The sequence below is a fragment of the Rhinichthys klamathensis genome, unplaced genomic scaffold (assembly GCF_029890125.1).
Source record: "Rhinichthys klamathensis goyatoka isolate OS25496 unplaced genomic scaffold, OSU_Roscu_1.1 h1tg000022l_1, whole genome shotgun sequence".
In the NCBI taxonomy this organism is placed as follows: domain Eukaryota; kingdom Metazoa; phylum Chordata; class Actinopteri; order Cypriniformes; family Leuciscidae; genus Rhinichthys; species Rhinichthys klamathensis.
The window spans coordinates 594,912-622,187 of record NW_026606573.1 but is presented as its reverse complement, the minus strand read 5'-3'; the positions used below and the strand labels follow the sequence as shown (position 1 = coordinate 622,187).

The 27,276-nt window shown below is 38.0% G+C and overlaps 1 protein-coding gene across 3 annotated transcripts in view; it reads right to left on the bottom strand.

Annotated features, from left to right (window-relative positions):
* Nucleotides 1-27,276, bottom strand: part of sin3ab (SIN3 transcription regulator family member Ab) — a 31,281-nt gene that overhangs the window by 2,333 nt on the left and 1,672 nt on the right. The window contains exons 2-19 of one of the 3 annotated variants that reach the window (XM_056242319.1): nt 25,820-26,033; nt 23,677-23,844; nt 23,487-23,599; nt 15,453-15,744; nt 15,119-15,370; nt 14,056-14,208; nt 13,823-13,978; nt 13,630-13,713; nt 13,379-13,497; nt 12,977-13,187; nt 12,371-12,487; nt 12,040-12,278; nt 10,507-10,690; nt 9,862-10,429; nt 9,364-9,533; nt 6,773-6,946; nt 3,303-3,395; nt 709-803 (exon numbers count right to left, since the gene is read on the bottom strand). In XM_056242319.1, coding sequence (XP_056098294.1) covers nt 709-803; nt 3,303-3,395; nt 6,773-6,946; nt 9,364-9,533; nt 9,862-10,429; nt 10,507-10,690; nt 12,040-12,278; nt 12,371-12,487; nt 12,977-13,187; nt 13,379-13,497; nt 13,630-13,713; nt 13,823-13,978; nt 14,056-14,208; nt 15,119-15,370; nt 15,453-15,744; nt 23,487-23,599; nt 23,677-23,844; nt 25,820-26,002 — 3,371 coding nt within the window. In that variant the 5' untranslated portion in view covers nt 26,003-26,033. Of the gene's footprint in view, nt 1-708; nt 804-2,629; nt 2,910-3,302; nt 3,396-6,772; nt 6,947-9,363; nt 9,534-9,861; nt 10,430-10,506; nt 10,691-12,039; nt 12,279-12,370; nt 12,488-12,976; nt 13,188-13,378; nt 13,498-13,629; nt 13,714-13,822; nt 13,979-14,055; nt 14,209-15,118; nt 15,371-15,452; nt 15,745-23,486; nt 23,600-23,676; nt 23,845-25,819; nt 26,034-27,276 lie in introns of those variants that run through there. The other 2 variants (XM_056242327.1, XM_056242334.1) reach the window with 2 other exon arrangements.

Sequence of the window (27,276 nt, the reverse complement as noted above, 5' to 3'; positions counted from 1 at the left end):
CACACTTTATATGAGAAAGCAAAGACGTTTTCTGAAACCCAAGAGTGGGCTATTTTAAAAAAGATTATGAAAATCTATTCAAAGGAAAAAAGTACAGATCTGAACAGAGCACTCAGGCTCATCTTATCTAAATGCACAGTCTTCAGTCTCTCCCAAAGAAAATGATGACTCAACCGAACCCTGTTAAGAGCAGGCATTTAAAAACATCTTCCATTTTCTCAGATGAAAAACATTAAAATAAAATGAATTTTTCCACCTCATTAAACGTGTTATAAAGGCTCAACCGCTATTATGCCCTAAAATAAAAAAGGGTGCACACAATTTTAGATGACACCTCTGCACACATTCCCCACAAACACACCATACTTACAATTCATAAATAAGCATAAAATAACCAATATGACTGTATTGTGGCCACATCTGAGCAGAGATAAACAACCTAACAATGAGTTTTCATTAAATAAATTCTCAGTAAAGTGCGAATGCAAGCAGGCAGAGAGCTCATGTGTGTTTGGGTAGAAAAAAACAAAACAAAATGCCAGGCGATTACAAACAGGCAGCACTTGTACAGTGTAACTCCCAGACATTTTCCCAAGACTACCGTAAGCATTCCTGGGATGTTCCTGTCTTGAGTTGATGCTTGATGGGAAGGGGGCAAGTGTAAAGGACTCATGGCTCTAAAGATGGGTGTACTTGGCTGAGCCTCACCTGGGTAGAAACACAGGCTTCTGGGACAGGTGCTCTCGCAGTTCTGGAGAGGCCGAGCTGGTGTTCAGATATCGCTCCACGTAGTCGGGCCAGCGCTGAAACACACACACAGACATTCAAGGTTACTCTTACAGGATAAAGAGTCACTGTTAATAGCTGAATACATACATAATCGGCAGGATATCCCCTCTGCGTGACAATTCTGTGTATTGTTTTTCATTATTTATTTCTATGAATGAACCTTGTGTATTATGTAAACACTTCATGTATTTCACATCTTCAATTGTTTTCTCTTTGTTGGAGCACAAACCCAAAACTGACATTTCCAATGTAAAAAGAACTGAATTAAAATCAAATCTAGTGACATTATTTAAAAAAAACAAAAACAAAAAACAACAACATTGGTAGCAATTATTACAATAACTGGGTAATAACTAGGTACTACTAACCCTAAAACCTAACCCATGTAGTTACCTTATATTACTAGTACTATCTTAGGTAAGTACTTTAAAATAGTGTAACCAAAACATTAAATAAGTACACATTACATACATTTATAACACTTTAATAACTAAACATTTGAATAAGTGGTTACAATATAAATAACAGAAACAACATTTTTTTATTAACAAAGTCCACCAATTTGAATTATTTTGCAATATAATTTAACAATAAATCTGTTTTTTTTTACATTATGTACAAGTGAATTAAACAGTATACAGTGCTTCTTTGTCTCTTTCTCTCTCTCTCAAACACACACACACACACACACGTTTACTTAGCTATCTAAATGGGGACATTCCATAAACGTATGGTTTTTATACTGTACAAACGGTCCCCTTACACTAACCCTACCCCTAAACCTACCCATCAGAGAAAACTTTCTGCATTTTAACATAAAAAAAAAAAAAAAAAAAAAACGTTATATACCAGATTTACAAATGAGGACGGGAGGTTTTTGGAGATTTTGTCAAGTTTTGGTCACTTCTGGGTACAAATGTGTCCTCAAAATATAGTTAGTTTCTCACTCACACACACACACACACACACACACGCGCTTCAGAATATAGAAAAGTCCTGGAGGAACTGTGGGACCTGATGCAGAAGTAGATGTACTTTGACAACCTATTTCTGCAAGGGCCACAATGAGTGTCCCCTTGAATACTGTGTGGGTCATTCATGTTGGCAATCTGCTGAAGGCCAAAACAGTTCAACACCACTGCCTGATTTCATGTAAAACTTCACAGCATCCAATTCATTAGGGTCCACTCTCTGTCACCATCCCTACAATCTCTGTAGGCTCTATGGAAGGATCAGTAGTTCCCACCATTCATCAAGCAGCACCTTGTTGTTTCTGATCCAGTGGATACTGCCGCAGAGAAAGTTCCTTTGCAGCATGTTCAGGTGTTCGGGACAAACTTATCCTGCATCCCGAACATTGCCACAAGCCCGAATGAATTTATGAAGGAACTCCCTGAAGAGTGAGAGGCTGGTGTAAGAGTTGCCAACAAAAAGCTTGTAGTCAGTGACCAACAATTTTTCATCCACAAGGGCTGTAACGAAGTAACAACTCAAATGGTCTGTGCTGAAAAAGACGTCTCCTCTCAAATCCCAAGCACAAATAAGAATCTGCCAGGGCAAATTTTTTTAGTCACCTTTGTGGGTTAATTTTTTCAGATGTTGGATGAAGTACAGCTCTGGAACATTCATTTATCAACCGCAATAATCTGTAAAACATGAAGAGGTCTTGCAGGGATCCGTCCATTCCTCATAGTGTCCAATTTCATGATATGGAGACTAAAGACGGACAGACATTTTGTGTAGGCCATGATTTGTGCCAGACATAGTGATGAGCAGAACTGGCTCATCTAAATAACAGCAAAATCTTGCCATGGCATGTCCTTTCTTTCTGGTATTAGAGCCATTTAGACAGTGTCAGAAAACTGCCCCAGTTGTTCGTACAGTTCAGAAACCAATATCTGGTTCATATCCATTGTCACCTCTCTTCTGAGGTGCAACAGGAAAGAGCAAGAAGGACATGGCACCATTTTTTTTTTACTTGTTTCCCCTCAACACCTCATGCAGCAGCAGGCGGCACAGATGTACCAGATGTTGTTGGAAACAGCGATGCAGCAGAAATGGCGAAATCTGTTCCTCTGAAAGATGGATCTCAGCCTTCAGGAGACGAGTCATCTGAAGGCCTATTGCACAGCACAGAATTTAAGGAATAGCACAAGTACCAAGTTTACTGACAACTACATTGGTAGCAAGTTATCATGACTGGTCTGTGCATTGCAACACTCACTTTGACGTCACATTATGTGGTCCATGCCCCCATGATTTTAAAGCAGTTTTCAGATCTTGTGCTTTAAAAACTTGAAATAGCACATTTTGTTTGTCAAAACTATTGGTGTCTCACCTCTAATAGTCTTAGCCTAAAGAACCTTTCAGAACGTGATGTGTTCTTGCATTTCGTTGTGCTATATTTTTTATTCTTTAATTGTTGGTTTTTATAAAAACATGCATCAGGGACAACTTTTGCTGTGAAGCAACTTTTCGCCGCTGTGAGCGATGGCCAAATCTTAGGCATGTACCTCAGTATCCACAGGTCCATCCGAGTTCTCTTCCTCTGTGTCCAACAACTCCACAGCCAGCTGCACAGTCCCCTTAGACTTCTGGAACAGTAACTGTAATACATATATATATACATATAAATATAAAGTATGTGTAGCTGACTATAATAATTATATATGCAGCCTATGTGATCTCACATAAATTGAGAGACAATATGAAATCTTTGCACTTTTACAAACTCTTTTTGTACAAACTATTGAAAGACTCAAAGCCAGTTTTAAGATGCAGTTTTTCTTATACATTCACATAAGTTTTAACCTAAAATGTTGAGAAAAAAATACATTATGAGCTTTATAGATGCATATCTATATACACAGGGCTCCAGGATAACATTTGAGAGGAGTAGCACCAGTGCGACTAAGTTCTACAGATGGTAGGAATTGATGGATAAAATTACTATTGTATAAGTTAAGTTACTAATAATATTGCATGTTTGTTTATTGGAAATTTGACAGTAAAGCACTGAGCATGAATTGAGATGCAGATAAAATTGGACTTTTATGAAGCCAAAAAGTGCTCCTCTGCCAGCATCTTCTAGTTATAATGGTAATTTCATGTTTTTTTTTTGTTTAAATAAATATAAAATAAAAGTGTTTGCCACAAAGTTTTATTTTTAATCCATGGAGAATGTTGGCGATTTGTGGATTAAAAAGCCTTTTATAACTCGTTCGTTCATGGCACAATGTTTCTCCTGGTTTCCACGTCAGTGCTGTTTGATCTGATATGGTTTATAACAGAATTCTGTGCCAAATTGAAATGCTCCTCACTAGATCTCGCTGTGATGTTATTAATGCAGCAGTAAATTCAAACGTTTTCTCACTGGATCTTCCAGCTGTGTAGGAACGTGTCGGGTGATCAAAGATCAGCCCGCAAGTACCTGTTCTGAGCTTGTGCTCAAACGGTCTAAGCAACAAATGGTCGCTCTTATCAGTTAGGCAACGTGGTGGTGGCACCAGTGCGATCTGTTGCAAAACTGTTGCACCGGCAGGAAAAAAGATCGCAAAATGTGACCATTTGGTCACAGTCTGGAGCCCTGATACACAAACGAAAGTGTGGTCAAACAAAAGTAGTTAAATGAAGCAGAGGTGAAGAGGCAGCAGATAACAGTGACTTTGAGAGATGCGGTCATTTAAACAAAAAGCAGTGATTTTAGTCGATAAAGCATCTTTGACCGATAGCTTGATGGATGGTCAATTGGCTTGCTTGAAAAACCAACAGAAAGACCTTTTCAGCATTTCCTATACAACCATCCTTTACGGAGACTTCACCTTTGTCACTGTCAATACAATTCTAGTACAAAACAAAAACACTTTCTTTCTACAAACACACCATAATATCTTCCCTATATACTACTGATACCACTTGTCTTCCACCCTTCTTGTAAATTGCTTTTCTTAAAAGTGACTGCATAAAACTACAAAAGCCCAAAGTACACTTTATTTTTGACTCAAACATTTAGTGTATGCGTAAAACCCAATGTGTAGCCTTTCAAAGTATATCCTATTTGATCGGGTGCGCGAACACAGGCACACGACAGATTCACACTGGAAAGCTTCATCCTTGTCCAGTGCCTGCGTTATTGCTCTCCAGAAGTTATGAGTAATAAACATGTCTTTGAACTCTCAACGCATATGTGTATTATTGTTGTCATCTCTAGAAGTTTATTGTTGCCACCTTGTGAACAAACTAATTACTGGAAGAAGAAAAAAATCGAGGCGCATACAGTATGCGAGCTGTACATACAGAGTATGCTTATTAAGTAGTATATTTATTATATAGTATATATTGTATTCTGAACACATTTAGTAAGAAAAGAAATGCATGTGTACTAGGGATGTGAATTTCTGCCAAAAATGACATTCGAAAAATCGAGGAGCAAAAGTCGATTATCGTAAAAAAAAAAAACAGAAGAAAAAAAACGCACACTTACAATGACAGAAAGGGAGGCCAATTTCATCTTTAGCGATTTGTCATCAAACAAACTGTTTATTATTCGAACAATTAACATGTTTTCGTCGTTTTTTTTTTTAACATATGCCTACCGGTAACTTAGTTAACATAGAAAAAAACAATAAGCACGACAGTCCGTTTTTGCATCGCCAATCGTTAGATAAAAAAAATAATGTCATAATGATTTTATGCAAACCTGCCTTGTTACTGCAAAAGCCTACTTTTTAAACAAATTAGTTTCAATCAAAACTATTCGTGTGATGCCACTGCGCAATAATACACACACATTACCGCGGGATGGCGGGGGTTCATTTCATAAACTGTGGACAATGGTAGCTTATTTAATGTAGCCTATAAATGAATGTATATGTCCAAAAAACGGATAATGTCATCATACTTGTAGTGCTATCGTCGAGTAATAATCTGTTTGGTTGTAAAATGTATTACCTGAATGAACTGAACTAGAATGTATCGTCCTGTGGATTAATTCATTCACAGACATCATACGAAGATGTTCAACTAGATCTTCATCGCTGGCAAAAATATGATGCATTTGCTTTCACTAGACTAAACTGTAGGTCCACGGCCACTTCATCCAACGCTCTTGATGTTCTTAAATCTTCCTGCTACGACTCCGTGTCGAGTGTGAATTGAAAGCGCTTCAGACGATTCAGTGCGCGAGGAACTGAACAGATCATTCAAACTGATTCGCGAACCGATTTAGACAGATCTGCCAACTTGTTTGATGAAGTCTTTGAACAGAATCGACTCAAAAGAGTGATTCATTTGTGAATGGAGCATCGCTCATGCCCATAAAAAAGACAGCGCGCTTGGAATAAACTACGCATTTAACAACATGTATTGCATTAAAATAAAGTAACGAGAGGAACGTCGCCCAACGTAGTGAAGTAAATGTAGCCTACTTTGTTACTACCATAGACGGTTACTACCATAGACAGTAAAGGTTAGTCTACTACTCTGTTGGGCGCAGAGTTAACGGTCACGACAATGCTCTTCTTCTGATGTTTGTTTACACTATGTATAAAACACTGGTATCCTAGATCGCGCAGGAGGGGGTTTCATTCATGTTAGTGACACCTTGTGTCCCTGACAGGAAAATACCCTGCTGCGCGATCTGTGACAGTATAGGCGCGCCGTCAATTATGTCACATTGGAATTGCGCAAAAATATAACGATATTCGAATAAGCAATTTTATGATCGAATTTCGAACGCAGTTCGACTATTCGACTATTCGAAGATCGCGACTCATCCCTAATGTGTACACAATGCGCTTACATGTTGATAACGATATTTTCGTTACACGCACTGCACACGTACCCTAGTGTATGGGTAAAAAAAAATGGTATACTTTGGGCTTTAATGAAAATCTTCTGTGGTAATTTTATCCATACCACTCTAATTCCATAAGCAATAAATAAGTACACAGTGTGTCTAGGTAAAGTAGAGAGATAGTCAAACCTTAAAACAGTTCTCGTCAGACATCAGCTGCTCAGCTTTGCGCTGGTAGGATGTCTCAACACTGCCTCTGGATGTTTGTGTGGACAGGGACCCACCAGTGGCTTTGTTGGTACACTCGCCAAGGTAAAGATCAGTCACCTGTACACAGATCTCATCGCTTACTATATGCTGCAGCTGTGGGAAAGTGAAAAAGAAAGAGAAAGTAATAAGTTGAGATGAAAATGCTCACGGATACACTTTTCAAGTGAAATTGAAGAACGAACTGGTGTGAAACCAAGTTCCTTTTGGAGTGTGTTTTAGAGCTCAGCCTGCCAAAGCAAAGTTTCCGGAAAAGTTTGCTCCGACTGATAAACAGACACGAACCACCACTGCTCTGAGGCTCTGCTTTCTTTGACGTGGACATCTCCTCTGGTTCATTTCTTCTGTTCAGTCCGTCGAGGTCATTGCAGAGCTTGTGCAAACATCCACATCGCTATGATCAGATTTTTACACTGCTGTCATTTTTGTGGTGAGTTTATTTTGTTATTGAGAGGAAAGCACATATTTACATATACATCTAAACTAGGGGTGTGCACGAATATTCGAATTTTCGAATATTTGATCTGTAATTATTATTCGAAAAATAAAATACTATTCGAATTTTACTACGTTGCTTTGCTGGCCGTAAATGCAGTGAATCCATGATAAATCCCAAGCACTAGCTCGCAGTTATAATTAAATGCACTGGGTGGCGCTGTGGAGTGTGTTAACAAGTTGTGTGTATTTGATCACATAATGTTGTCGTCTGCCTCGCGAAGTTTGGAATTACTTACTATCTTACTAAATGATCTTACAAAATGGAATTACTTTTGATCAAATTAATTAATTAATTTGAGTTATAATATCATCACCACAATGAGAAATGAAATCCAAACAGTCGAATGAGGAAAGGCAGCTGACCAACACTGCATTCACGACTGCAGGTAAGCGCAGCTGGACCCCGCGTGATCCGAGATGATAACTTATCTAATAGCAAAATGATTTTGAGACACATACTTCTTTTAAGATTCGTTGAGGGAGACCGGTTTAAGAACAGAAAATGCAAAGTGATGTTAGAAACTTAAGAACACCGATATCTTTGTGTCTCTGAAACGTCTGTCAGCGAAGCGCCTTTTCTCACTCAAGCATAAATTGCTGGCGGCGCCCCTGCATGTGGATATTATTGTTTTTCTCAACATAAACGTCAAACAATATAAACGATAATCATATGCTGACTCGAGTGTGTGTGTGTACGTTCTGTACGATATCTGGCGCCATCTGCTTTATTAGGCGTTTTTTTCCGTTCGCGCTGCTTGAGCATGCCATATTAATGCTTCTGTTTTTTTAATTTTTTGTTTACACATAGGCCTACTGTTTAAAATTTTCAACTAAAAGAAAACTTTAACATTTTTGTAAGCTTGTTGTGTATATTGCCTAATCGTAAACTTGTTCAGAAATGGTGACAAAAACGTAAAAAAAATTAAACTTAAAAAATAACATCTTTTTCGTTAAACGTCATTTAAATAAACGAATATTCGAATATTCGATTTATATGAGCCCGAATATTCGAATGCAATATTTTTGAAAAATGCTCATCCCTAATCTAAACGCCGCTCCCAGTGGTGTGGGTGGCGTCGGGATAATCACTAACATTATAAAACGGTTAGTTCCAATCCTTGATTCTGATTGGTCAAATAGCTGTGCTTTATTCACGATAAAACACGGCTATGACCGCTTCACCCAACGGTTCTATGTATCACTACACAACACCCCTAGCAACCACTCTTAGCAACTTAAACAGATGTTTCATCTCATTGATATTGTTCATTTAAAGCTAGAGCAGAGCATTGTAAGAGATCGAGTGAGCGAGTGTACCTCCATTTACAGTAGACGTAGCATTTTCCTTCAGGCCAGTCCTATATTCATAATAAAAAAATGCGTTTGAATGTCCGCTGCATATTTTGTCCTTTTAACAGTAATGGGGTTTTCCGTGCATAACGTTAGTCATCTGTCAGTTGCGTCTGTCTTCTCCGTGATCACAAGTTCGAGTCCTTTCAAAAGCCTTCTCTACAGACTCACTCACTCACTCACTCATAAAGACAGTCTTTGCCGCCATCTATTGGCGAAATAATATATGTAACTTCTGTTGCTGTTCACGTTCCGGGACTATTTTTTCCAGCGGAAGGCAGGCTTTTAGTGATTTTACTTCATGAAAGTTGCATAGATACATATTTTTCGGCTTTAATATTTTTATTGTGTGGCAACCGTTTTATAAAAGCAATAAGGTACTCGAGGCAAGTGCTGTATCGTGAATAAGTAACGGCTGAAGGGGTTGCAGGCACTCCGCTTCGCGTCGTGCCTAACAACGCCCTCCAGCCGTTACTTATTCACGATACAGCACAGCCTCTCGTACCTTATTGCTTACGTATATCGCTGCAAAGGTTACTTCTTTTTACCCCTCAGCGATGAAAATATGAGTATGCTGTGAGTATAATGGGGCCTAAAAGGAAGACCTTATAAAGCTAAAGCCAAAATAACAATGATAATACAAGTAATACAATAAAAAACCCTACCTGTCTCACTATACTCTGGACGAGTTTGTCCATGGTGAAGGCAATGTAGGCATGGATGGTAAACATTTCCCTCAGCTGGTCCTCGTATTGAGATGTCTCCATGTTGCCATCCAGAAGGTTTCGCACCATCTCTAAGAAGGCAGAGTAGTAGTCTTCAACATCGATGTCCACTGCAAAACAAACAAGACAATTTTATTTGATCAAAGTCAAGCAACTGCATTACCAACAAACAAATTACAGCCAATCTGTGAGTCGTTCAAGTAGTTTCCATGGTGATAGGGCCCTGAGGGTTGCAGGCAAATCTGAGAGAAATATCATTAGCTCTAACATGTGTTAAGACCCTTGAGAGAGACTGGTGATAAAACATCCTCCTGTCTTCACAAATTCAGGGCGAGTTCTCAACCTTACACGAAACCAGTGTGAAAATTTAGTGAAAAGGGGAATAAATTCATTTTGCAAAATGAACAGTTGTGTTCTGCTCTGTCATCTGAAACTTACTGGGTTCTTTCAAACGCAGCTGGATGGCCGGGCTGTCGTTCTTCTCTCTTTTCAATCCCAGTACGTTCCTTTCCCACTCCCTCTCTCTGGAGTCTTCCTCGATCTGTTTTTCCGCCTGCCCGTAGATCCGTAGCAGTCGGGAGCACAGGATCTGGTGCAGCCGAAGGAAGATGTACCAGTTATTGTTGACAAAGAAGAGGTTGTAGGCATCATCACAGTTACTCAGCTTCTGCTGGGTAGCTGCTGTATGGCTGAAGAGGAGCTTAGACTTTGCTGACGTCGTCCCATTGTGCTTTTTAGTCCCGTCTTCATCTTGTTCGGTCTCCTCTTCTTCCTCCTCCTCCACATCAGAAAGCTCACCACGCCGGGCGAACAGCATGTCGGGGATGAAATGGTAGATGATCTGTTTGATTTTATACTTGTCGTCTTTGTGGATGCCGGACTGCCTCTTGACATGGTGGATGATGAGAGCAGCTGCGTCTTCCAGGATCTGGCTGTCCTCGTACATGAGGGTCATGTGAGGGCCTGATGGAGGGGCGGCATTGTCTTCAGAAGCCTGCTCCTGTCGCTAAGTGGATGAAAAGGCCATTTTTAAGCAACCTAACAACAATTAAGATGCGCATGTACATTTAGAATGTTTCTTACCTCATCATAAAGAGACTCGATTTCATTGAGCAGTGTCTTGGAGCGAAACACCTTTGTGTCATTCTGTTTGAAGTTAATACCTTGGTGATCTAAAGACTTCAGGTAATACTTCTCATTCTGTTCTCTCCAGATCTTATTGAAGCCACGCTGCGCCTCTCGCCACTCTTCTTCTTTAATTTTCAGCCTGAGAAGACAAACACACAAGGAATTCTGTGAGGAAAACCTGAAATATAAAGAACTGAATAAGACAGCTCTCCCTGTCTGAAAGAAAAGTGCATAATGATGCTATAGGATAGTAATAACATGGTAAATTACTACGGTACTACTAAGGCTAAAGTTCTTTTTTTGTGCAATTTGACAAAAAATTCCAATTGCGATACATAAACGTTTACCATCTCATATTTCTGCTGCTTGGATATAAAAAAAGAAATAAAAAAAAGAAAGAACAAAAGCCGTAATAATCACATTGAAATAACAGATCTCATATTCAATAGTGTGTTGAACAAGTTTTGCTGCCAATAACAGGAACAATAAAAGTTACTCTTTAAGGGTATTTTTTTTTTTATAATTTAGAAATTTAGTTGATCAAAATGTGGAAAAAACATGGTTCTTTGCATTCACATCCTACCTGAATTTGAAATCAATCAATCAATCATGAAATCCAATTGATGGGTCTGGATCAGTCTACTTTGTACTCACACTGTCATTTTTGTAGCAAGCAAGCTAACTTTATATTTATTATATTACTGTAATATAAATAATTGATTATTAATATTATCACACTAGCAATACATTTTGGTCGTCAATTCTTCACTTTCACAAAGCAAAACTAGGCAGACTCTAGTCTTTAGTTTGGTTTAAACACAAGGAAGAACTGGTAGCTAAGAAATGTTTTAAATAAAGTCAACATGGAGCACTCTGAGGTTTAATAATCAAGATTTTGATCTTAATTTGAAAAACTGTGGAGCCCTATATGGTATTGAATAATTACCACATTCACGTACTATGCTGTAAACATTATACTCAAAAGAAAACTATGGTACTACCAAAGTAAATGTTAAAATAAAATGTTTTTAAAGGACAAGCTCGGTATTTTACACTGATATGCCCACACAAAAATCGCTGCAAAAGATGCTTTCCAACAGGTTTTATCGTAGTTTTTGTCCAACTCTTTTTGTGTGGGCATATCAGTGAACACCCCTGACCACTCGGTGAGTTTCACGTCTTTGTAAACTAGAGTTTAATGCGTTTTATGAAGGAATGTTCCAGTGCACCTATGCAACCATTGTGGAGGAGAGGGGGGGGGGTAGCAACCACAGAAACCGAAAATTCTCGGGCCAGCAGCATGTGTCCAAATTGAAATCTTAACCATTCTTTTTCATCAGAAACGATCTTAAAACAGGGCTTTAAGTGTAAAATACCGAATTTGTCCTTTAAACCAAATCCTTTCCTTTTTCATGCAACAATGTATGACATTTTTATCGTTTTCAGGAATTTGCTGGGAAGAAGTCAGACAATAACATTTATGCTGACCTTTTGAGTACAATAGGTACAGAGACAGCAGGGTTGGTCTTGAGCCCATCTATGATGTCTGGAGCTTTGTCACCATATATCCTCTGAATAGCTTTACGGTGGATGACCTCAGAGGAGCCTCCAATGGTGTTGTCCAGTCGGAACTTGGCTTGTTCCTCAGCAGACATGCGCGAGAGCCTCTTTTGAACAGACTCCAGAACACGGATAGTGGCGAGGTTTGTCTCCAGAACCACATCAAGCTGCATGACACATGACATGTTTGATTAAGCACCGAACTGAATATCCAATTACACCGATTTCTATGACAGTGAAGCTTTGTTTTATTTCTTACCTCAAAGCGCTCATCTTCACATCTATATATGTGCTCTTCATACTGGGTCTTTTTGGAGCTGACAAAGGTTGAGTCCTCAGACCAGGATGGAAATGACACCCATGTATCATTCAACACCTGAGAAGTATTCAACATTAGCATAGCGCTGTCACAATATCACAATTTGAATACACAATTATCGTGTTTAGAAGAATTTGCGATATTATTATATCTATATATATAAAAAAATATATATATATTAATAATAATTTGGCCAATGACTTCACACTGAAAATACGAGTGTAGGGAGGCAGAGTTTCTAACCATAACTGAACAAAATCATACAAAAAGAACTAACTGTTGATCAGCACTTCCTGCAGACTACAAAAAAACCACCCACAATGGCAAGCTAACTTCTTTAATTTTTAAATATCAAGATTATCATAAATACTGGTATATAGACACCCCCCTACATAACTACATGCTATCTGATATTTTCCTCCAAATAGATTTATAAGTGCCGAGTTAGCCTTGAATTCAGAAACAAAACCCTTTTGTGGTGTGATGTTTGTACATACAAGTTGAAATTGTATTTACAAACACACCACCATTGAATGGTGTACTCACCTCTTTGCACAGTGGAGTCCTGCCTGTACATCTAGGCTGCTGGAAGCTCTTGGGAAGGGCCCTATAACTGGAGCCCAATCTCTTGCAGGACGCATAATCAATTTCCATTGCAATGCCTTCAGTGGCTCGCTCTTTGGGAAAGCTCTCAATATGGGAACACTCTCTGTAGCCGAGGAAGTTCTTGAACCATGTAAAAAGCTCCGGGAATTTCCTGATAACCAAAAAAAGCAAAAATGTTAGAAAAAGGTCATAATATTTATTACAATTTTAACATGTAATAATGTGTAACGAATAATCTTATTGGTTTTTAAGTTATAATTATATATAATCAAATTAAACAATGGCTACATAAAATTAGTCTGCAAGTGTCTCACAGATGAAATTAATATGAATTCCACTCACCCCAAAAATGGCAAGACCAACTGCACAAGTTCAGCCCGTGAGATCACTTCTTGGTTGAAGATGACCAAACAGCGTAAGAAATTGTCATAAGCCTCTGAACTCCGCAGTGCTTTCCGCACCTAAAAAGAGAGCGGAGCATTTAAGCCACATAACTCACTGTAATCCTTGTAATATTTACTGTACCAACATAATGCTGCCGTTATATTTGTATTCCATTGTAATCAGTGCAAGACTATATTAAAAGCAATCACCTTTTCAAAAAAGAGAGATTCAGCACCAATTCCAAGTTTGCTGGCTTCAGCCATCGATTCTTTTGCCATAAACTTTTGCTTTTTCTGTTTAGGAGTAAAAAAATAAAGAACATGAATATTGGTTGATATGTATAAAAGAACAGTGTAAAAGAACAGCCATTAAGTACAATAATGTAAAGTTTTACTCAGTCACCTTAACAGGGGGTGTAGTGGGCGGCCCCGCGTGTCTGCGGATCTGACAACCATTCTGGTTAAAACTCTGCTTATGGTTAGGCTGGGGTCTCTTTACCGTCCCTCCACGATCAATACGCACAGATTCAGCCTTCTCGGCTGTAGTCTTACTCAATAACTGAGGAGAAGAGAAAAAAAGGCTTATGAATAATAAGCTAAATGAGCTCCATGATTTTTAGTTTTCATAATACCTACCGCTGAACTGTTAGCATCTGGCAGGAACTGGCCGAATTCTGAAAGGAGGTCCTCCTGGTTCTTGAAGAGCTGGGCCACCTGAGCATACACCTGCTGCTCCGTGAGAGTGGGTGTGTAGTTTCCTCCTGCCTCCTTAGCATTACGCTGCTCCTTCTATACAACACACAGAACAGAAAGTTTACAGTAAGCATGAAGGGCTGTAAATATACATTACTGTTAAAAAGTTTGGGCTCGGTAAGACTTTTTATTGTTTTTGTAAGAAGTCTCTTAGGCTCATTTTTGTATCATGTCTTTTATGCTGTATTTTTGATCATTTATTTGCTCAAAAATACAGTAAAACAAGTAATATTGTAAAATATTATTATTACAAATAATTTTAATACATTTTAAAATGCAATTTATTCCCGTGGTGGCAACTTTCAGATGATGAACTTTCAGCAGCCATTACTCAAGTCTTCAGTAGCTATGATTCCATCCACCTATTTTATACGCATTTTGGGATATCACGAAAAAAAAAAAAGCTGGATGGAAATGCCCAGATGCACATAAATTCTAAAAATAAAAAAATTCAAAATCTAAAAAAGAAAAATGTATACGATAAGAAAAACTACGACGGACCTAATAATTTCCTCGATGCGCATCAAAAAAAAGTAATGTGACTGTCACATAGCTAGTGTCACATGTTCCTTCACAAATCATTGCTGCTAAAAAAAAGTCTTATTATAACCAATGTTAGGGTTAGTCATGCTTGCTTAAAATTTGTGTAGAAACTGAGATACAGTTTTTTCAGGGTTCTTTGGGTTCGTGAATAGAAAAGAGAACAGCATATATTTGAAATAGAAATCTTTTCTAACATTATAAATGTCTTTACTGTCATTTTCGATCAATTTAATGCATCCTTGCTAAACTGAAATATTAATTTCTTTCACAAAAAGGAGAACAATCTTACTGAGCGCAAACTTTTGAACAGTAGTGTACTTAGCTGAATAAAAAAGTTGGTTGTACTACACAGTTGCACAGAGCATTTTGAAATGGATATTGCCCTTAGTGCCTCAGCTCTCACCTGGTATGTGTGCAAAATTTCCAAGAAGGATTTGTAGACCTCTGGCTGACCCTGAAATCGGTTCTTGATTTTGTTCACGTAGCTGATAGCATGGTTGAACTCTACAGGCTGGTTATTCTGTAGAGGGGTTGAACCGGCAGTGCTGCTACTGATGGGAGTGTGGGACTGGGCCGAGGGCGAGCGCGGGGAGGCGTACGAGGGAATGGACGGATTAGGCTGGCTCGTTGGGGTAAGTGCAGGAGACTGCATTGGCTGCGGAACATAAAACTTATTTAGACAACTTTGCAAATATACAACCCAAATCTGTACAGAAGGTAAAATAATTCAGTTTTACCTTGCTGATCTTGGCAGGGGTTGGCTGGCTAGGGATGACCACGGCAGCAGTGCTGGTGGGAGCTGCTGGTTGGGTCTGGTGCTGTGCTGGCTGGGTTATGGGGAGGTTCTGGACTGAGATCCCATGCGGGGTTATGTGGTGGATCTGGCCAGGAGTGGTCACATTAACCAGATCATTGGTCTGAACCTCAATCTTGTAGCCAGGAGGCAGGAAGGTGTTGAAGCCCATGATTAAGTCTGGATGACCTTTGAAGAGCTGGGAAACTCTGCTGATCACACCTGGTGTATCAATGCTGACAACACAAGGACAGTAGATTTATGGTATTTGATTTGCAGTGTCCCAAGAATCAATCCAAGTGTCCAAAAACACATGATTATAACAGTGTTATGGATATTACTTTTTTCTAAACTTGTAACACTAAGTATTAAACTTTAAAAACACTACATTAAATTATTTGTAATCATGTTATTTAATAATAAAATAATTAAATTAATTGATAATTATGTATTATGTAGGAATTTAAATGTTAAAATCTCCTGTTTACCTACATTAAATGCATGCTGGCCATTCAAAATCTAACTGACAGCAACGATTGCATATATGTAGAGTGAACTGTGATTGGGTACAGGTGATGTATCCGTGATGTATCCAGGATGTCTCCACAATCACTTAGTCAGGTTAAACACTGCCCTGCAAGCTTGCAAGCTTTAGAGTGCAATGCCCACATTTCAAAATTAAAATCAATGATGCATTAAATGAATAAAACACATAAATAAAAAAGTCCCTGATTGTGATTATTTAACCATCATTAGGTTTTTTTTAATAGAACTGTCCTTTTTAATAGAATTGGTTCTCGTACACTGATGAGTGTGAAGAGCAGCTCTAATTCAGCATTCATATACTCAGATCGAAAGCCTGACACCTAAGCTTAAAATCTTACTCTTCTGCTGCCTTGCAAAGCACTAGTATTTCCTATTTGGAAATGCAAATCTATTAGGGGTGCAACAGATCACAAAACTCACGGTTTGAATCATATTAAAATTTTGGACCGGAGAAAAATGAAAAAAAGGGGGGGGGGGGATAAATATAACTTTGCTTTAACTTTATTTATTACTTAAAGAACACTTCAAGTACTTCGATACCACAGCCAAATTAATACATTTCAAACATTATTAAAGACAAGTGAACAATAAGTAGTAAAATAAGAACAATTACATTTCATCCTTGTTAAAGCTGTCTCTTTTTATTAACATTAATGACACAGACAGCAGGAGGTTTATTAGGCGGCTGTCACTTTAAGATCTAATGCACGGATCCAAAATAACAACACATCCAATTTCTTTCTGTTTACGTTACGGTCCCATGACATGGGGTTATTTTATTATTTTATAATGTTTCCTGGGTTGCCCTTATAATGTTAGTATGTTTTTTAGATCAAAAATAGTCATCATTCAGAAATAAAAGGCATTTTTCCTAGCCTGATTTTAGCCTCTGATTTGAACGTACTGTTTGAAGGGGCGTGTCTGCTGTGGGATGCAGTGTAACCGGCCACTGCTGTGATTGGCTGACATGCTTGCAGAGCCGTCGCAAGGGCTGTGCGAACTGTGCAACCGCACAGGGCCTCGCACCACTAGCGGGCCTCGCAATCCTGCTGTTTTTTTTTTTCTCCCCCCAACAAATTAAGGGTTTTTTTTTCATAGGGCTGTAATCTCCCAGTCGATTTATTGGTCGATACGTTCTGGATTTTTTTAGTTTTTGACGTGTTAATTTCATCAGGTGGAAAGCACTAATTGCTAATGGGGGTGTTTTCAGAGCACCCACAGGTAACAGCCTGTCTTCAGAACACCCCCCTTGTTTTCACTTTTTTGGATTAGCCCAACCCACTGGAGACAGATTGAAGAAAGTACTAGACGGCATTGGTATGGAGGTTTGCTGAATATTAATTTAATTGCGAGCGTTTAATTTACTGTCAGTCCTTCTTTACCATGTCAAAGACATCGACAGTGTGGCAGCATTTTACGAAAATAGATAACGGAAAAGAAGTCAAATGCAAAGTTTGCAAGCAACAGTTTGCATATCACAGCTCTACTACAAACATGGCATATCACCTAAAAACGGTGAGCTAACTTGTCTGCGTTAGGTTGCCCCGTCTGTTTTGAGTAGGCTATATGAACGAACATATAAGAATTGGCATTGAAATATGCCAATTAGTAATAATCATGTTTATAACTGAAGGCGCACCCGCACGCAACGACGGTATTGCGTAATTGTGCTGTATTTGTTTTGAGCCAGTAAAAAAAAATTAAGTTAATGATCTCCATACGGGTGATTAGCCTATCCGCTTATTATTTAATCTACCCACGAACTAAATTTACACTCTATTCAACAGATTTCAATGTAATACCTTTTAAACATTTGAAAAATATATTCGTGTCTCAGCCGCGAAACTGAGCTTTAGCCTCGCTCTGTGCAAGAACATGCACAGAACGGCTGAAATGATAGTGTCTGTCAGTTATTATAACATTATGACAAAAACAACTGTCTAAATTATGTTGCATATTCCTCTACAGTTCTTGTGCTGATATCACTAGTTGACATAGTACTATTTACAGAAATCATAGGCTTTATTGCGCAGGTGCACGTGATGCAACGCCATCAGAGCCGACAGTGTGTGTAATTTCAGTACCAAATAATTAGGTCAAAAACGATTTAATATACTGCAAATAGCCTACTAGTTTTTTATGTTTATTTATAATTCATTTAAGCGGACAAGGCTGACAAGTACGCTACGCAGCCAATTATTCTAACGTTCAGAGCCTGGGAGGGGCCTCGCATTTCAAGTTCGCACAGGGCCTCGCACCCCACCTGCGACGGCACTGCATGCTTGCATATGAAATAGCTACGTATTACATGTGAAACTCTCTCGAATCCTTTTACTACAGCTATTATACGTTTTTACTATTACAGCTATCGAGATTAACGAATCGTGAGAAGTTTTTTAAGTATTTAGATCTATTCCCATCACATAAAATGTTGCCGTGATGAGCATTGAGCAAGCAGATGACAGTCTGTTGATCGCGAGAACGAAGATCTTCTCATTGCAACTGTTTCCTCAACTTGGGCCAATACAGAGCTGGCCTCGATGAACGTCTGAAAATAAATCGATCGAGCTACCAAGCAACAATTTCTGATGTGTAGCCTAAAGGTGATGATACACAGGGCAACTTTTTGAGCAATGTTGCCAAGCAATTGTTGCTTGGGTACTTTCCCATTGAAAATGGGCAATACATTTCTATCTGGATAATTTAGGTCAGTCGTGGGCCCTGTGTCTCATCTGGTTGCCCGTTGACGGCAACATTGCCCAGCAACATTGCTCAAAAAGTTGCCCTGTGTATCATCACCTTTAGGCTACACATCAGAAATTGTTGCTTGGTAGCTCAATCGATTTATTTTCAGACGTTCGTCGAGGCCAGCTCTGTATTGGCCCAAGTTGAGGAAACAGTCGTCGGTGAAATGTTTGGACCATACACAGGGTTCTTGCAGGTTTCAGTTTGTTACATTTAAGACCTTTTTAAGACCTTTTAAGACCATTATGTGTGAAGTTTAAGACCAACACGACACATAAATTGAAACATTAGAATGATCCCAGAAATTCTTAAACATATTTTAAGTTTGTAAAATACACACACTGACTGATGTCTATGGAAGCGGCAATAATAATCCTTTCCATTATAATAAGACGACACGTTTTATTCATATCAGATACACATTGTGTAAGTAGCTTTACATTTTACACTATTCTTCTCCCAGTTCTCCGGCCACTTTCATGTATTTCGTGAGAAGTTGAGGAATTGACGTGTTGTAAACTAACATGGCGCCGCCCATCGCACAAACAGCTCAACTAACGCGATCGTTATGAAGGTGTTTAAACAACAAAACACATCCACTTGCACATATTTGACAATCGGAATATCAGTGTTTCATGTTATAGCTAATACATTTGTGAATATTTTGAATAGAAAAGGGAAAATGACATCAAAGCAGATCATCATTCATTCAGCACTGTGTTGTGGTTGCGCTGTGTCACGTGACAAGCAATGACGCGTCACCATGGAAACATTAAAGTGACAGGTTCTAAATAACGGTCGCCTAGAAAAACTCACGCTGGGGATCAGTTAGAATATTTTAAACTTACGTGTGAAAGGGTTAAATACAAAAACAACAAACAAAAATAAACACAAATTAACAATGGTAAATTATTTAATGTATTTATTCTTTTTAGTAAACTGTTGTTTTTTCGTTAGAAACTCACGCTTACGGATGACGTGGTCGTTGAGCGCCCTCAGGCGACCGTTATGATTACATTCAAATGACTACACAATTTACAGATGATTATTGATTAACGAATATTTTTAAATCATCCACCAAATTATCATCTCTTTCTTGCAGTTTAATGAGTAAACAACGAACATCAAGACATACGGTCCGCTAATGGTGTTAATTAGATCTCTCTTGATGAAGTCCGCTATACCAAATCTTGTTAAACACACACTTCCCAATGATCTTTGAAAACTACGCGCTCGACGACAGCCCTGACTTAACGTTGCACGAATTCGGCGGGCAGGTAGCTAGTGAATCAACTTCCTTCACTTTATTGGCGGCGCGGGTTACATAACGCCACCTATTACAGGAGTTATACCTGCAGTGATCACGCAATGGGATTATCATCATCACGTAGCCTACTAGAAAACAAACAAAACAACCAACGTTTTATTTTCGGCGGACAACGCTTGACCACAATTAACAAAATGAACGGAGGTAAGAATTTTAAGACTTAGGTAAATTAAATTTAAGACCTAAACTTGTGTTTTTTAGACTTTTTGAGGCCTTAAATTTCACTTTCTGAATTTAAGTCTTTTTTAGACTTTTTAAGACTCCGCGGGAACCCTGATACAAAACTTTGGGATGTTGTGTCGGCGCATTTCTAGAGAAAATAAAATTAACCCATTGTTTCTTCAGAGGCTCGGATGAAGGGACTAAAAAATACCTTTGTGTTCATTTGTACATCCGAACACTGATCAACTGCCATGCTTCGCTCGTTTGCAAGCCATGATATCTCTCGAGGAAAAACTCAAATCGCGCTCGCGCATTCGTACTTCCTAGCTTATTTTCTCATGGGCGAGCCAAATTCTCTGGGCGGTCAAAGCAGAGAAAGGGGAGGTTACCTTTCCTCCTTATGACGTCATACGGAGGAGATTCAAGATCAGCCTGTCTGAGCTTTCATTTTCTCAAAGGCAGAGAAAGATAGGCAAAGCTCGGTTTACAGCGATTAAAATTTCTAGCCACTAGGGGACCATATACAGGCTAGGGGAACTCATATTAATGTTAAACCTCAGAAAGTGAAAATTTCATGTCATGGGACCTTTAACTTCACTTAAGACATAACTGACTGTGTTTACGAGAATACTTTCCAAGACAAGTATTTCGAGATAAGTTTGTGTGAATTTGTCTGTCAAGCACAAGGAGACGTGAAAGAACTCAATTCTGTCTAGGGCTGTGCACGATTTGGGCCAAAATGATAATCACGATTATTTTGATCAATATTGCGATCACGATTAATTATCACGATTATTTGTTGATTTTAACCAAAACAAATTTTATTGCCACATAGGCTAATTATAACTGCTTTCACATCCATATTGTGCTACATTTCTGCTAATGTATGTGTATCTAAATAAAATAGGTCCTCTTATTCACCAAAATTCAGTGCATCTCCTTAAAGAATAAAGAAAACAATAAAGAAAATGTAGCAAAACTTCAACAGGGCACTATTTTACATTTTACATTGTGTAAATCTATTTTAGGAAGCAAAATATAAACTTGCATTGTACCTGCATAATGGATGTGAATAAAACACGCAAAATATACAATCAATAAAAAAACAAATATTCCATAACAGAATGTAACCAAATGAGAACATTTCAAGGCAGAACTGCACTATGGAAGTTCGATTAATGGATGAAATTCAGAGTCATTGCTATTTGACGCTTAATAAATGTAAAATGTTGTGGTAGGCCTACAGTGTCAGTGATTAGTTGTGAAGTCTTACTGCATAAATTTAATCTATTTAATTCTCCATGTGAAAGTTTATGTGCTCAAATTATTTCTATTTGTTAAACAATAGGTCAAAACAAGACGTTTGTAGGACTGATTATTGGAGTCCATTAATCGAACTTCCATGCCTCTTATGTAAGGGTTAATGCCCGACGAGGTGTCCGTTGTCAGGTTTTAATGGACGACGGCGAGGTGTAAACCGGCCGACGCGCAGCGGAGGACGGTTGCCTCCGCCGAAGTCCATTAAAACCTGACAACGGTCACCTCGAAGGGCATTAACCCGCTTATACCATGGTCACTTGTCAAATAAAACATTTTTAAAACATTAGTTTATATTTTAATTAGGCTAAATCTAGTTTTTTCAAATAATAACTTGCCTGACGATTTATTTAGCAACTTGAGATATTTATAGTCCGCTCAGCTTGTAGAACCCTTCAGGTTCAAAAATGCATTTTTTTTTTCATGAAACACAAAGGTAGGCATAGTTATTTTTTTATTGCACATAAAACACTTTGTGTTACACTAGTCTACACTAACCACAGCCTCCGAAGCACCGCTGTAGGTCGACTCTCCGATGCTGGACTGGAGAGCCGTCAAATAAAGTCGGTGACAGGCCATCGATGCGAGAGCAGTCTGCGGGCTTACTGGGCTCCGTCAGTCCGTGAGAGACTGAAGATGAAATAACGAACGAAGTCGCTCATTGTAGTAGGCTATGTAATATCTAACTAACGTTGACTGCCTGTTGCTATGGTTACTCACACAGCTGTTGTAGTCAGCGCATTTATTTATTAATTTCGAATGGTAAACAGGCAGTTTCACCAGAACTACTTTAGGTGTCCTCTATCACTTTTTAACGGACACCCTGCAGCCAATCAGAATCGAGTATTCACCCAGACCATGGTATAAATAGTAAATATATATATGTAGTATGTACCAATTTACTAATGCAATTTAATAATGCTCACACTCGGTCTCTCACGCGCACTGTCACTCAGTCTCTCTCGCGCGCGACACAATCGGTAGGCGCGCGCTGTTGCTCGCACGCAGACACACTCGCGGTCTCTCTCGTGCACTGTCGCTCGCACGCAGACCGTAGGTCTCTCTCGCGCACCTGGGCTCATGGAGGCACGTGATCAGACACTGGTTTACGGTGCGCTAGATTGGCAAAAAAAAAGCTTTCTGTGAACTGAATGACGCATTTAAAATATCGCTCGATCACGCGAATTTGATCGTGGGAAGCCAAAATCGTGATCGTGATTAAAATTCGATTAATCGTGCAGCCCTAATTCTGTCTTTGCGCTATCTGAAATGGGGCTCTCTGTGTGCACGTTTTTGAGTGTTCACGCACAAAAACCTCGTCATGTTGCGCTTGAATGGTTTAAAATCACAAGACTTAGAAACACGTGCAAATAATAAACTTTCACTGTATGATGGTTAAAGTTTGCAATTAATCCGCGGGCCACATGCGTTCTGAACCGTGGGGTCTGGTCCGTACGGATCATGGATTAACAACGATCTGTTACACCCCTAAAATCTACGAACAGAACATATGGAAACATAAAAATAATTAATCAGTAATTTGAATGTGAATTTTAGATGAAAATGTGCAAACTTCAGAAGAAAATAACATACAATACAATGACATACAAACTAATCAAAAAACTCTCTTCAATGCTTGGCTTACTGGTGCAAATAACTCCTCTGTCACTGACAAAGAAAAGAGGGGTCAGAGCACAAGGAAGTACAAAGACAGGTTAAGGGTTTCTCTCAGCAACCCAGACCGAAAATAAAGTCCCCAGGGCACTCTGCACAACTAGATCAACCCATCCGTGCCACGGTGTGAAGCTAGCCTGAACTAGAAAGGACAGAAACACAACAAGCCCCAAGAGGAGAAAAAAATTCAACAAAAACAAAACTCACGCTGACCTTTGAGACTTGAACTCCTTCATGATATCCAGGAAGTCATTGTAGACCTGCGGCTGATTGCCAAACTGAAGTTTAACTTGATCGAGATAGGAAAGAGCATCTTCAACCTGAAATCACATAAATCTTAGCTCTCCATCTAAACTAATGCAGATAATTTCCATACTCTACTAGACAGATCTCTTACCTTAAGCCGCTGAAACTGCTGTTGGCCCAGTGTTGGGGCAGGGGCTGGGGTAGCATGAGAGTGCCCCTGGCCCACAGGCTGGACAGCTGGCCCATGGTGATGAGGCCCACTGTGCACAGCTGAACTGCTGGTGTGACCATGTCCCCCAGAACTCTGGGCCATTGACAACTGTTAGAGCAGAAGGAGAAATGGTTCATTATCATGGCTGCTTATGTGAAGTAAAATGTCCTTTCACTTTTGAAACTATGCAATGAATTCTCATTTGTATATTTGTATATACCGGGTAGCCCAGAAAGGGCTTTAAATAAATGAAATGCACACAGTGCTTAATCTGTCATAATTTGTCATCTTCTGCACCTTTTGATCAATGAATTTCCATGTATTTTTCCAGTCAATCACAATTAATGGATTCATTATTTTTATTTAATTTATAGAAGTTGCACTCACAAACAGCAATTTCTAGCCAATTCAATATTTAAATAGTAGAGTCAGTGTAACTATAAATACAGAAAACAAGTTTAAAGAAATAACTATCTAAATTTAAATTTGCAAAACCATGCAAAAATATATATAATATACACACACACACACAATACCAGTAAAAAGTTTGGAAACATTACTATTTTTAATGTTTTTGAAAGAAGTCTCTTATGCTCACCAAACCTGCAATTATTTGATCGAAAATACAGAAATGTTGTGAAATATTATTACAATTTAAAAATTAATGGTTTTGTATTTGAATATACTTTAAAATATAATTATAAAAACAAAGCTGAATTTTTGTCAGCCATTACTCCAGTCTTTAGTGTCACATGATCCTCCAGAAACCATTTTAATATGCTGATTTATTTATCAACGTTAGAAACAATTGTTCTGCTTAATATTTTTTTATAACCTGTGAAACATTTTTCAGAAATCTTTGATGAAGTAAAAAAAAGAACAGCATTTATTTAAAATAGAAATATTTTGTAACAATATACACTACCGTTCAAAAAAGTACATCAAAAATGTAAAAATTTTAAAGGAATACTTTTATTCAGCAAGGATGTGATAGTAAAGATTTATGTTGTTAGAAAATATTTCTATTTTGAATAAATGCAGTTCTTTTTAACTTTTAATTAATCAATGAATCCTGAAGAATGTATCACAGTCTGCAAAATAATATTAAGCAGCACAACTGTTTCCAACTTTGATAATAACTGAGTATCAAATAAGCATATTATAATTATTTCTGAAGGATCATGTGACACTGAAGAATGGAGTAATGATGCTGCATGATGAACCATTATTTTTAATTGTAAATGTTTCAAAATATTATTGTTTTTTTTTCTGTATTTTTATCAAATAAATGCAGGTTTGATAAGACCGGTACTATATACACAGTAAATATATATATATATATATATATATATATATATATATATATATATATATATATACACTACCGTTCAAAAGTTTGGGGTCAGTGAGAATTTTATTTTTATTTTTTGGAGGAAAGAAATCAATACTTTTATTTATCAAGGACAGTAAAGACATTTATAATGTTACAAAAGATTCTATTTCAAACAAATGCTGTTCTTTTGAACTTCCTATTCATCAAAGAATCCTAAAAGAAAAAGAAAAAAAAACTGTACAACTGACAGACCAACAACTGTTTCAACATTGATAATAATAATAAATGTTTCTTGAGCATCAAATCCTCATATTATACTGATTTGTGAAGGATCATTTGACACTGAAGACACTGACACTGGTGATGCTGAAAATTCAGCTTTGATCACAGGAATAAATTACACTTTACTATATATTCACACAGAAAACAGCTGATTTACACTGGAATAATATTTAATACTATAACTGATTTTTGTTGTATTTTTAATCAAATAAGCGCAGAATGGTTAGCAGAAGAGAATTCTTTTAAAAGTATTTAAAATCGTACCGACCCCAAACTTTTGAACGGTAGTGTATATATATATATATATATATATATATAACACACACATACATGTTTCCTGATGTTTACAGATTATATTTAGATTTCGTATTTATAAATTATATTTAATACATAAAAAAAAAAAATATATATATATATGTATGGACATCCGCACCGAAATGATGTAAATGTGTTGTTCACTTTTAGTACCTGATAGGTCTGTGAGACAGAGTACTGCATGCTGGACGACGGCTGCATGTTATCCGGTGCAGTCTCGTAGAGGGAGGACTGGGAGGCAGAGTTGAGGACGCGGTGCTGAAAGCTGTCCACACCCCCTGGGAGCCGCCGCTGAGAGCCGATCACTGTATCCTGATCCTCCAAACGCCGCTTCATTGTGTACTCATGCTCCTCACTGCGGCGGAATCTACAACAACAAAACAGCAAATATTCATAAGAAAGTTGTACATGCACTAGTCAAACATTTGGCACAATTCATGTATATTTTGATATTAACCTGATAGTTCACCCAAAAGTGAACTAGTTTGGAACAACATGAGAGTAAATTACTGAATGAATGTGAACTATTCCTTTAAAGAACATATGATCTAAAGAAACCAGAGGCCTGTTGCACGAAGCCGGTTTCATTTGCTAGTCAAGTAAGTTTGAGATTAGTTTGAGCAAACTCTTGTTATTTTGGGCTCGAGAAGTTGGATTTGTTTTTAGCAGTGTTCATCGCCATAGTAACTTACACTTCATGGCTAACCTCCTCCGGAGCAGGTTTTAGTCTGGATTAGAGATCCCAAAACAAAACTGAACCAATCAGCTGTGGGCAAAGACATATATGTGTAGCAATAAAGCCACTCCCTCTGAACCCCCAAATTAAATCAGATAATAGCAAAATAATTTGAGACAAAATTGCCAGTCTTTTGCTGCTAATTATTTAATATATTTATATTATATGTATATTAAAATGTCAAATATTAAACTTTCCATTTAAATTAATATAAATATATACATACAAGTTTTATTATATAAAGCTTTTAAAATGACTAAGCTTACGTATTTTCCTTTAAACACTTTGTGAACCAATATAAATGATTATTTAAATTCAGTTGATTCACTTGCATTGATATAGACATTTTCTTTTAGCGCTGCCTTCTCAAACGTTTACTGCAGCAGCAGTTTATTCCTGCCTTAAAAAATTTTATTTACATTCATGATATTTTTCATAATTTCTTAATCTTCAGGAGAGAAGTGAATTGTGCCGGCTCTCTCGCGAGAAGTGAATCAAAGTGAGTCAAAGTTGACAAAGTTTATATCGAGTGTTGTGAGCCTAGTGAACCGGATCTAAACAACTATGCATGGATTTGTATAGTTTTGTCAACTCTAAACCTACTCTGAAACTCAGAGTTTGTTTAGCTAGCTTCATGCAACAGGCCACACAAATCAGTTTTCTAGACAAATACATTACAAAACTAAAATGCATTATTTTAATAGATGAATTGGACTGGATAGTGCAGGTGAATGAGCCAAAGTGTTCAGCAAACATCCCAGGTGGCACTTTATGAAGTTGGTGAGAAAAGCCCAAAGTGTCACCATGAAGACTATAGTGTAGTTTTAATTTGTGCAATATTTTTGGCCACTACATAATTTCCAGACTTCCATGT